This window comes from Bradysia coprophila, chromosome II, assembly GCF_014529535.1.
Source record: "Bradysia coprophila strain Holo2 chromosome II, BU_Bcop_v1, whole genome shotgun sequence".
NCBI lineage: Eukaryota > Metazoa > Arthropoda > Insecta > Diptera > Sciaridae > Bradysia > Bradysia coprophila.
Genome location: NC_050735.1, coordinates 2,533,429 through 2,544,941, shown reverse-complemented (window position 1 = coordinate 2,544,941; position 11,513 = coordinate 2,533,429). Strand labels below are relative to the sequence as shown.

The 11,513-nt window shown below is 37.3% G+C and overlaps 1 protein-coding gene across 2 annotated transcripts; it reads left to right on the top strand.

Annotated features, from left to right (window-relative positions):
- Positions 1–1,922: 1,922 nt before the first annotated feature.
- On the top strand, positions 1,923–8,004 carry LOC119085692 (neurogenic locus notch homolog protein 1-like). Of its 2 annotated transcripts, none has more exons than XM_037196148.1 (9): positions 1,923–2,136; positions 5,341–5,398; positions 6,095–6,321; positions 6,393–6,474; positions 6,808–7,064; positions 7,133–7,355; positions 7,421–7,449; positions 7,509–7,599; positions 7,655–8,004. In XM_037196148.1, exons 1-9 carry the CDS (start codon positions 2,134–2,136, stop codon positions 7,882–7,884), a joined length of 1,200 nt encoding a protein of 399 aa, XP_037052043.1. In that variant the 5' UTR covers positions 1,923–2,133; the 3' UTR covers positions 7,885–8,004. The 2 variants fall into 2 exon arrangements, with proteins under 2 accessions (XP_037052043.1, XP_037052037.1); XM_037196142.1 differs by having other exon boundaries at positions 1,926–2,136; positions 5,341–5,626.
- The last annotated feature ends 3,509 nt before the right edge of the window (positions 8,005–11,513 follow it).

The following is an 11,513-nucleotide window of genomic DNA, read 5'->3' as shown; positions in this document are numbered from 1 at the left end:
GTCAGGTCAGGTCGGGTCATTTTTTTTTGAACGACCTGAACCCGACCTGACCTGATCAATCACCCGACTTCAGGTCACAGGTCAGGTTCGGTCGACCTGTTCCGAGCCTTATTAAGTAGGAATAATTTTGATTTCAATCATGGATAAGCATCGCTGAGGAAAAAAAATCGACGCTAAAAATATTAGTTTTACTGAATTGTTCATCAGCTGTATAAGCAAAATTTAAGTATGATGCTAATCAGTCTACAATGTTGACCGGAATGTGTTTGTAGATTCGATCTAGTCATGATCGATAATTCATTCCTTAAAATCGATATCGACATTTAAAAAAAATCATTATCAACGATAGTTGATAAATATCAACTGAGTATAGCGATAAATATCGACTAAGTATCGCGGTAAATATCGAGTGAGTATCGCGGTAAATATCAATTGATAATTGGTAAATATCGACTGATAATTGGTAGATATCGACTAAGTATCGCGGTAAATATCGACTGAGTATCTTGGTAAATATCGACTGATAATTGGTAAATATCGACTGATAATTGCTAAATATCGACTGATAACCGGTAAATGTTGACTGATAACCGGTAAATGTTGACTGATAACCGATAATTGTTGACTGATAACAGGTAATTGTTGACTGATAACCGGTAAATGTTGACTGATAACCAGTAAATGTTGCCTGATAACATGTAAATATCGACTGATAATTGACATTTGTGGGAAAAAAATTGAAACTACTTTTAATTGGTAGTAATTAGTAATTGGTAATTGATAATGGGTGACTGAAGTTTTGACAAGTTATTTTTAATCGACGTAAAACATTATTCTAAACTCGATTCTAAACTAAAAATTGTTTTACGGTATGTCTCTAAAATGCACCGATCTTTTTATAAGTTCGTCTAAACTTCAAAACGTACAGCCGTAAGAAAACAAAATGGCGGCCATATATTTTAGATTTTATACTGTTTTTAGAAATTTTTTTGATCAGAATTGTCGATACTCAGGTAGTTCTTGCTGCAGAACACCTTTCCAATACTTATTTTCATCGAGACTGGAAACGGCCTCCGGCACCTTTCAGGCGGCTGACAAAATTGGGTCGATTTTGGGTCGTACTTTGTAAACAAAATTAATTTTATAAAAAAATCTGCGTATTTTAGAGGCATACTGTAGAACAATTTTCTGCTTAGAATAACGTTCTGTGACGAATTGGTCGAAACTTCAATCATACATTGGTAAATATCGACTGATAATCGGTAAATATCGACTGATAATCGGTAAATATCGACTGATAATCGGTAAATATCGACTGATAATCGGTCAATATCGACTGATAAAATGACAACTAAACACCAGTAAATATTGTATCGATTATTTGTAAATTTAATCATCGGTCGATGATATTTTTCGTTGACCATTCTTAATTCCATCAACGACTAAACAACTGATCCGTCTCATTTCAATCACTCAAAGAATTCGAATTTTATTTCGGATAACATTATTTACGGATTTATCCAAAAAAGCAACACTTCGATCGATCAATTGGTGGCACACAAGTTACTGTCGTATAGTCATATGTTTCGTTGCAAACTGTATCAATACAGTTAAATTAGTACACATTCGATTGATATCTATTTGGATAATGGATTTTTTTGTAGAACAAGAACTAAATTACTTATCGAATTGCGAATTGATAACATTCTTCACACCTGCAAAAAAACGACAAAGACAAGACAAACAACAAACGGCTCGCTTCATAACTATAATACCTCTTTACCACAAATCGCAAAACAAAGCGCGTAAACTTTACCTTGATCTTACGACCACGTTTTCGCATTTATCATCAATGAAAAAACATTTAGCCGATCATCATTGAATAATGTATATATTGCGTTAGATCAATCGCAATCTGATCAGTTAGTGTTTGTCGTTGGCATGGAATAGTGTGGCGAATAATTTTTTTTTTATTTTGCGATTATAGTTAGTACATAAAGTCCGCCAATTTTAATTTTGTCGCGGACATATTTTAATCCGAAAATTCAATCAACAAAAATTGGCTGTGTCGCTAAATTTGAAAAAATTGATCGATTGGTTTAGTTTTTAGTCACGATAAGTTTTCAATTAAAAATGGTGAGTCTAGTAATTTTAAGCCAAACTAGAATAAGGTTATCAAAACACAAACAATACGGTCAATGGTGGTGGGTATGTGTACACAGCGTATCTGTACACCTTGCCAAATCTAATTTTGATCAAATATTGGCTTTGGTAATAGAACAAATATTTTGGATTAGTGTACATTGTGATGAGGATTGAAAGCTGTTGATACAGGAATATCAATAATTTCAAAGACATCGATATTACTGAATTCGTTAACCTTTTACGGGAAAAGTAAGCAACGAGTTCTGCCTAACTGTTATTGGAAGTTGTGTGTTAAAACTGATGAAGTAAAAGATTTTGTGTATTGATCCGATGTCAGCTCAAAACAAGCAATTTCGCTGCTGGTTAGTTTGCCGTGTCTGTGAAAGGTTAAATCGCGAATATATTACGACCAAGTTCCAAATAAGGATTTTTCGAATGACTGAAAGTTTCCAAATATGATAGCAAGGTCATTCTCAATGTAATTTTAATCAAATTTACGATATACCCACAAGCGCATCTGAAAAGACATTAGGCTCTTTAAATAAAATGAACAAAAAGAAAAGAATAGTTCGCACAGATAAACTTATCCAATCGCCAAACCTATAAAAATAATACCTGAAAAACCAGTTAGGAAATAAACAAAAAGAATTTCTGTGTAAACGAAGACGTATCGGCTGTTATAATCGTGTTATCATGATACCGATGCCGGGTTATAATCAGTGGAATGTGATCGACTTTTTTATATTTAACACAAAACAACTGGATTTACAAGTTTTTTTTGGTCTCCAGTTGTTAAAATGATCTACACTGAAAGCAGTCTGCGTCAAGGGATGAACTGGATTTCTAAAAAAAATCTTTAGAAATTGTGAAAATTTTAAAAAATTATGTGAGGAGAATGTGCAGTCTTTTTGAAAGTTTAATTTAAAACCTCTCCGAGTCCTTTAAAATAACGTAGTTTCTACGCCAATTCGTTAGCCTCCTGCACACGATCTGCTAGCTCAAATTGGATCAAAATTAAAGTATATGAGACCGTTGTCGAAAGCAACTGAAAGAAACGGTCAATTGATCACCTTAACCACGATCATTAAAAAAAGAACTGTACCATATGCATCGCACTTAAATTTAAATTCAGCAATCCACTTTCGGTTATTTGCAATTTGTGTGTTAGAAGTCGTGTGGAGAAAAGATCTATCTGGAATATTGAACGAAATTAGATAGTATTAACAATTAGCGTAACGTGAAAGACTGTCTTACACTCTTTCGAAATCGAACATCCATTTCAAGTTCTTGGTTTATTTTGTGTATGATGGTTGCAGGTTTCCTTGCCTAGAGTTCACAAAATTCAATTTTCGATTGTTTTTTTTATGTTTTTGAGGTACATTCGGCTGGTATTTAAGAGAAAGGAATTGCAGGATTTCAGAAGTCTTAGGTTATTTTCAGGAATTTTCGTAATTTTCTCTAAAATAGTTCTTGACCCAGAGCCCATGGTTTCTGTCAATCCTCATTGTAAAACGGATGTTTCAGCGTGAATAATATTTCTTTTACGACTTTAATAAGAAAATGGTACATACTACAAGGGTAGTCCAGTCCATACATACACTATCTCAGCTTTCACTTCACACATCGTGGAAATTCCAAATTGATGTCAAAATGAAGGTATTGGAGTTCAATGAAGAATCCAATTTTAAAAAAATATTTCGTGGAAGATTAGTTCAATTTATCGATTTGTCAGGCAGGCTAGACCTTCTAACAAAGTTTTGTTTGTCCATTGCATTGAGATAACAGTATCCAGAGATGACAAAATTATTAGGATATACCTATGGCTAAAGCCTCCAAATTTGACAATTATCAATTCAGTGTTTATGCTAGGAGAAATGCTGCGCTGTGGGTCAAGACGTGTATCAGAAGCAGAAATAATTTCTGACTTACATATACACTATGTGAATATTGTTAGGTCACTCAACACAATCATCATGCAAGCTTTCTTATGTAAAATTTGAAAAGAAGTGTAATAAGGAGCTTACCTCTTTTACCAGCCGCTCAGCACAATACGCAGTGGTGAATATATCACACAATATTACAAAAACATAAAAATGTCGCAGTCCATGGGATAAAACGTTTGTGCCTTGGTGAATTTCCACAACTCCCACAAACAACACCAACGATTGAGTGATTAAAGCCACAACAATCAACGTGTGACCCAGTGTGCTTGAAAGCGAAAAAATCGCATTTATCGATTTCGTCGCTTCCGACAAACGGCAATAAATTATTGTAATCTCATCTAACAGGTCACTAAGGTTGTCACTTTCTTCCATTAAATGGCTTTGCGGACGATCGATTTTCGCTACGGACATTATGTCGTTTAGCCTCAGGTTTAGTTTTTCGAAATGAACAGTTAGGACCATTAGTGCGCCATAAAATACGTTCAAATGTAGTCTGATAGCAATGGCTGGAGGAAATAATGCGATTAATTTGATCGACACTGTTCTAGAGGATCGGGTATAGCTTTCACCGGTTAGCACGACGACAATAACGTCAAAAACTACAGTTTTTACTACTATGTCAAGCAGGTATGTCCCAATTTTCAGATTTTTGTTGGGAAGGAATCGATTCGTAGCATCGAAAATTCGCTTACATTTACTGTATGTAACTTCAATTTGTCTGCAGTAAATATGTGGTATAATGTACACGAACCAGAAGACTAGTAATATTGTGTAGCCATAGATTTGCGAAACAAAATTTGTTGTAAACGTTTTCAAATATATATTTCTCATTGTACGAAGAATAGAGTCAGCGACTGTGATGTAAGTAAAAGTGATGAAAAATAGAGCAAAAACACAATATAGTGCCTTAGGACGGCTATATTTTATCTGACGATTATCCTGAACAAATTTGAATGGCCACAGACCGAATAAATTAATGACAAAGTAGAAAAACCAAAGAAGCTTTTTCAACATTACAACTTGGTGCTCAGTCTTCATTTTTCTGCAAAAGTAATTCTTGAACTGGTTAGCTACACACATTTGCGTTGCGCCATCCCTCGTATTTTTTTAAATTCATTGAGTAAACATCAGATTTTCAAGTGTAATGAACATACCACGTCAGTTACGCAGCTACTCGCACAGTCGTAATAGTATTACGTGTGGCTTCCTGCCACCAGTAATGATAAATTTAACATTCCCGTTTTGATTGCAGGCCACAACGCTCCTCTACGTTGCATTCGCAGTGTTAGCATGCACATGGTCCGTAGAAGGTATGAGTAATGTGTATTATACGAATGACGGAACGGTGTATTGTGACCAATGTCCGTCGGGAACGAGAACCTACACGGAACGTAGAGTAATAACACGTCCAGCTCAGACATATTCACTGCCATACTATACCGTTCAGGGGAGAGTGGTCAATAGTGGTTCGACTGATAATACAATAACACAGCAAACGTATTATAGCACAAATGACGAAAACGGCGGCACAGTAGATAGTAATTTATTAATTTGATTAATTAATTAATGAAATCATCGCTCATCACTTTCACCTATACTACTCGAATAACTTGCAATCGATAAAAGTACAACCATCAAGTGACATTTGTAGAACATCGTAGAATTTGAAATGCTTCTGTTCGCACAGAGGTAACATCATCAGCTTCTTTTAAAAAATTCGAATTTTACTTCAATTCTAACAGGCTAACATTTCTGAAAATTTCAATATATTAACTGAAGCAACGCATTCCCTTGGAAGAGCTGACATTTGGGGTCTAGGAAATTGCGTGAATCCGCCTATTCCAAGTTAATGCGTTATACTAACTCCTAAGCTCATACAGTCACTCAGACGTTACGCAATTTATAAACGATCCTGGGTAGTCATTCATTTTGCATGAATCCCGAAAACTCATCTTCATTTCTACTAATTCGTTCCAACCGAAAAATTAAATAAAAATTGTTGTTAGGTCAAGGATGCTCTCGAAATCCCTGCGGTACAAATGCAATATGTCAAGAAACCGTTGGCGGGCGTCCAGTGTGCTCTTGTCCATCAGGCCATTCAGGAAATCCGACGACTTATTGTCGTCGGGCCGAATGTTTAGATCATTCGGAATGTAGAGGAGACATGGCTTGTCGATCGGGCAGTTGTGTAAATCCCTGTGCTGGTACATGTGGCACTAATGCTAATTGTGAGGTATTTATACCGTGTTCAAAACAGTATTGTCATGGAGGGTTTAAATTTAAAAAAAAAACTTTTGATTTTAGGTGAGAAATCATGTCGCAGTTTGTAGTTGCCCCGGTGGTTATAAAGGCGATCCATTTTCGTATTGCCGTCGCGCAGACCCAGGTAAACAAAACGACATTAATTATAGATTGTGTTATAATTGAATACCTTAGTTGGTATTCTAAAACTATAATTCTAATGAGAACACCGGCCCACATCGCAAGAATTTGAATCAATTGTTATGCATCCGATTTGAATAGCTAATGTCCATATGTAATTACATTTAACATTGATCTTGATCGATTCGCCCACCCGAAATGGTGTTGCCTTGAACAACAGTAAATTATTGTAAATTTAGAATTGAAAACAATGAGAACAACGAAAATGTTAATCTCGCGAAACGCGACGTCGCGCTATAAATTAACAATTCTATTGTTTATGTTATTGATCTTCCAGAGGAATTGTGCCATCCTTCACCTTGCGGCCAAAATACAAAATGTTCAGCTCAAAATGGTGTACCGACCTGCTCCTGTTTACCCGGATACACGGGAAGTCCATTAAGTGGATGTCGTCACGAATGTGAAAGCGACGGTGAATGTGGATCGCAAGAATTCTGTAAAGACTTTAGATGCCAATCGTCTTGTTCACAGTGTGGAGATGGAGCTACATGTGTTCGAACTACTAATCATCGTGCTGTATGCGAATGTCCAAAAGTATGTTCGAAGAAGAAGATTGGAATCGATTCAACGAGAGTTACTATTTCAATAAACTTTTTTTTTAGGGATATATTGGCAGCGCGTATACGGAGTGTCGACCGGAATGTTACGGAGATGTTGATTGTCCCTCAAATCGACCGGCTTGTTTCTACGGAGTTTGTAAAAATACTTGCGATGGAGCATGTGGTGTTGGGGCTGATTGTAATTTACGAGGTTTAACACCAGTGTGTAGCTGTCCACGAGACATGACAGGCGATCCATTCATCAGTTGTAGACCATTTACGAAAGGTAACCTCTAGTTCATTTCATAGCTGAACAATCTGTTAAATTTCATTTCCATTTTTTTTTGGCAGCCGATCTGTGCGAACCAAATCCTTGTGGGGTAACTACGGCAGTGAGTACATTATCGACATAAAAGTTAACTTTTTCCCCATTTTTTAGACAAATGCACAATGTGTACCAGGCCATGACAACACTGGTCGTGAAAGACCTGTTTGCACATGCTTCGCTGGATACACAGGAAATCCATTAAGTAATAATCATTTTGAACCTTATACCAATCACGAGCCTAATGAACGCTTTGTTAGGTTATTGCGCCCGCGGGGAATGCCAAACCGATAGTGAGTGCAGTGACAATCGATCGTGTCTCAACTATCAATGCGTGAATCCTTGTGTTGGCCAATGTGGCGCCGGTGCAACATGCGAAGCAAGACGACATTTGGCCGTGTGTAAATGTCCTCATGGTACCGATGGAGATGCGTTGGTGTCATGTAGACAATCGAGAAAGTATCCAGTAGCTCGATATCACAGAAAGTGATATGTTACAAGCCAGCGTACCGGTTCGAATGGACCCCTTTGTTGCAGTGTTCTTTATTTCATTGGCAATTTTTCTAATCGCACAACAGAAAGCCAAATAAAACAGTTTTTAAAAAATTTAATGGTTTTTATGACTTATTTCTATATCTCGAAGAAGTATCTGCTTTTCAAGAGCGTGAATAACATCTTTACCAACATTAGCAACATTAGGATTTTTTACCTGTCGTCTTCAGAAAGACGCACAGGAGTTTAGGGGGTCTAGATGGTCTCAAAGGTCTAAGGATCGTTTCAGTTGCCACTGTCATCCTGGGTACCAGCAGCTGGCGACATGTGCAGCCTGACAATCCATTCATTCGCTTCAATTGCTTCTGGGAACACATAACTGAAACGCCTAGCAAAGTTAAAGCTAAAATTAAAACGGAATGAGAATCCAGTAGACTCTAACAGAGTATCGTTACTCTTCCCTTTCCCACATAAGTCACGTTAAGTGAAGAGAGAATCGCCGTTTCGACCTCCGAATGTGATGGTGGTCACAGGACAGTGTAGTGCCCATCGTCAGTTGTTTCCATCACATTCGTTCACAATACAGCTGTAAGACTTCAAGTTTGAACGAGTGGTTTGAAGTTTACTGAGAAATCTCCATTATTTAATGGAAAAGAAAAGACACATGAGGTGTTGCTTTGAAAAATCCCAGACGCAACGTGCGAGAGTTACTCGTAGAGAAAGTCTATGCAAAAACGTAAGCAACTCAGCAAAACGTAGACAACCAATCTAACAACTCACTTACAAAACCAATTCAACTCAACAATTCGCTTGCAAAACCAAATCCGTTATTTCATTCTCGTCGTCATTCATTCAATCCTTCCTTCAAAGAAACCTCCGGTTTCGTCGGCCACAAACCAATTTTTCTCTTAAAAGTAACACATTTTTGCATGCTTTAATGGTCTTTAGCCCCGTACGAAGTACTGGGGGCTTATAAGATTAATATGCCGTTTGTAACATGTTGAATTGGAAGCAGACGGTAAGGGCAAAGCATTTGTCTATGTTCATAGATAACGAATCCGCAATAAAAACAAGGCATCAGAACAGTCGGAGCGTTTGCTGCGTCTTAGCCCCGTACGATCCGTAATCCTATTTCGTCCGTAACCATAATACGTCCGTAGCCGTAATACGCCCGGAACCCTAATACGTCTACAACCCTCTAATGCGTCTGTTACCAAAATGCAAGTCAAGTTGGGCATGGTCAAATTTACTGAAAGTGTTCATTTTTAAAATTGCGCATAGCGCAATTACGAAAGCCCGTACGAAGTACCTCTCAAATAAAACCAACAATTTACGACATTATTTTAGAAACCCAAAATTTTTTGCCAACTTTCCATTGGGTATTCAATTACCTCTCAAATAAAACAAAAACTAGCAAAATCGGTTGAGATTTACTCGATTTATGTGCAAAAAGCACTTAGGGCCGAGTAGCGGCCTTAGTCCAAGGGCGCAAATTTGAAACTTTTTTTGCCGTCATTCTATTCGGCATTCAATTATCTCTCAAATGAAACAAAAACTAGCAAAATCGGATGAGATTTACTCGATTTATGTGCAAAAAACACTTAGGGCCGAGTAGCGGCCTTAGTCCAAGGGCCCAAATTAAAAACTTTTTTCGCCACGTTCTTTTCGGTATTCAATTACCTTCCATAAAAAACTAAATCTAGCAAAATCGGATGAGATTTACTCGATTTATGTGCAAAAAACACTTAGGGCCGAGTAGCGGCCTTAGTCCAAGGGCCCAAATTTTAAACTTTTTTCGCCACGTTCTTTTCGGTATTCAATTACCTTCCATAAAAAACTAAATCTAGCAAAATCGGATGAGATTTACTCGATTTATGTGCAAAAAACACTTAGGGCCGAGTAGCGGCCTTAGTCCAAGGGCCCAAACTTGAAACTTTTTTTGCCATCATTCTATTCGGCATTCAATTATCTCTCAAATAAAACAAAATCTAGCAAAATCGGATGAGATTTACTCGATTTATGTACAAAAAACACTTAGGGCCGAGTAGCGGCCTTAGTCCAAGGGCCCAAATTTGAAACATTTTTTGCCATCATTCTATTCGGTATTCAATTATCTCTCAAATAAAACAAAATCTAGCAAAATCGGATGAGATTTACTCGATTTATGTGCAAAAAACACTTAGGGCCGAGTAACGACCTTTGAGCCCTCCCAACAAGCTCGCGTTGCATCCTACACAAAAACAATGTTCAGCAACTTTGTTCTACTCGTCAATACCTTTCATTTGATATATCACAAGCAGCTAAGCTTGAGTAAATTACAACCTTTTTTCAAAATTCTTTTTTTTCCCGATTGGTATCGACAAAAGTAAGGTCAAGTTCGAAAATGGGCATGGTAGGGTCAGCCCTTCCAGAGCTAGGGCCCTATAGGTGTTTTTCAGTCTTTCGACGATATCTACCGATATATGCACGCAATAGCTGCTTGTGATATATCAAATGAAATGTATTGACGAGTAGAACAAAGTTTCTGAACATTGTTTTTGGGTAAGATGTAACGCGGGCTCGTTGGGAGGGCTCAAAGGTCGTTACTCGGCCCTAAGTGTTTTTTGCACATAAATCGAGTAAATCTCATCCGATATTGCTAGATTTAGTTTTTTATGGAAGGTAAATGAATACCGAAAAGAACTTGTCGAAAAAAGTTTCAAATTTGGGCCCTTGGACTTAGGCCGCTACTCGGCCCTAAGTGTTTTTTGCACATAGATCGAACAAATCTCATCCGATTTTGCTAGTTTTTGTTTCATTTGAGAGATAATTGAATGCCGAATAGAATGGTGGCAAAAAACGTTTTAAATTTGGGCCCTTGGACTAAGGCCGCTATTTGGCCCTAAGTGTTTTTTGCACATAAATCGAGTAAATCTCATCCGATTTTGCTAGATTTAGTTTTTTATGGAAGGTAATTGACTACCGAAAAGAACGTGTCGAAAAAAGTTTCAAATTTGGGCCCTTGGACTTAGGCCGCTACTCGGCCCTAAGTGTTTTTTGCACATAAATCGAGCAAATCTCATACGATTTTGGTAGTTTTTGTTTCATTTGAGAGATAATTGAATGCCGAATAGAATGGTGGCAAAAAAAGTTTTAAATTTGGGCCCTTGGACTAAGGCCGCTACTCGGCCCTAAGTGTTTTTTTGCATATAAATCGAGCAAATTTCATCCGATTTTGCTAGTTTTTGTTTCATTTGAGAGATAATTGAATGCCGAATAGAATTATGGCAAAAAAAGTTTTAAATTTGGGCCCTTGGACTAAGGCCGCTACTCGGCCCTAAGTGTTTTTTGCACATAAATCGAGTGTATATCATATGATTTTGCTAATTTTTGTTTTATTTGAGAGGTAATTGAATACCCAATGGAAAGTTGGCAAAAAATTTTGGGTTTCTAAAATAATGTCGTAAATTGTTGGTTTTATTTGAGAGGTACTTCGTACGGGCTTTCGTAATTGCGCTATGCGCAATTTTAAAAATGAACATTTTCAGTAAATTTGACCATGCCCAACTTGTCTTGCATTTTGGTAACAGACGCATAAGAGGGTTGTAGACGTATTAGGGTTCCGGGCGTATTACGGCTACGGACGTA

Excerpts from the sequence above, each read along its gene's own strand:
- LOC119085692 (XM_037196142.1), top strand. Across the intron at positions 5,627-6,094 it reads AAACGGCGGCACAGTAGATA|GTCAAGGATGCTCTCGAAAT; the intron begins GTAATTTATTAA and ends AATTGTTGTTAG. Across the intron at positions 7,450-7,508 it reads GCGAACCAAATCCTTGTGGG|ACAAATGCACAATGTGTACC; the intron begins GTAACTACGGCA and ends CCCATTTTTTAG.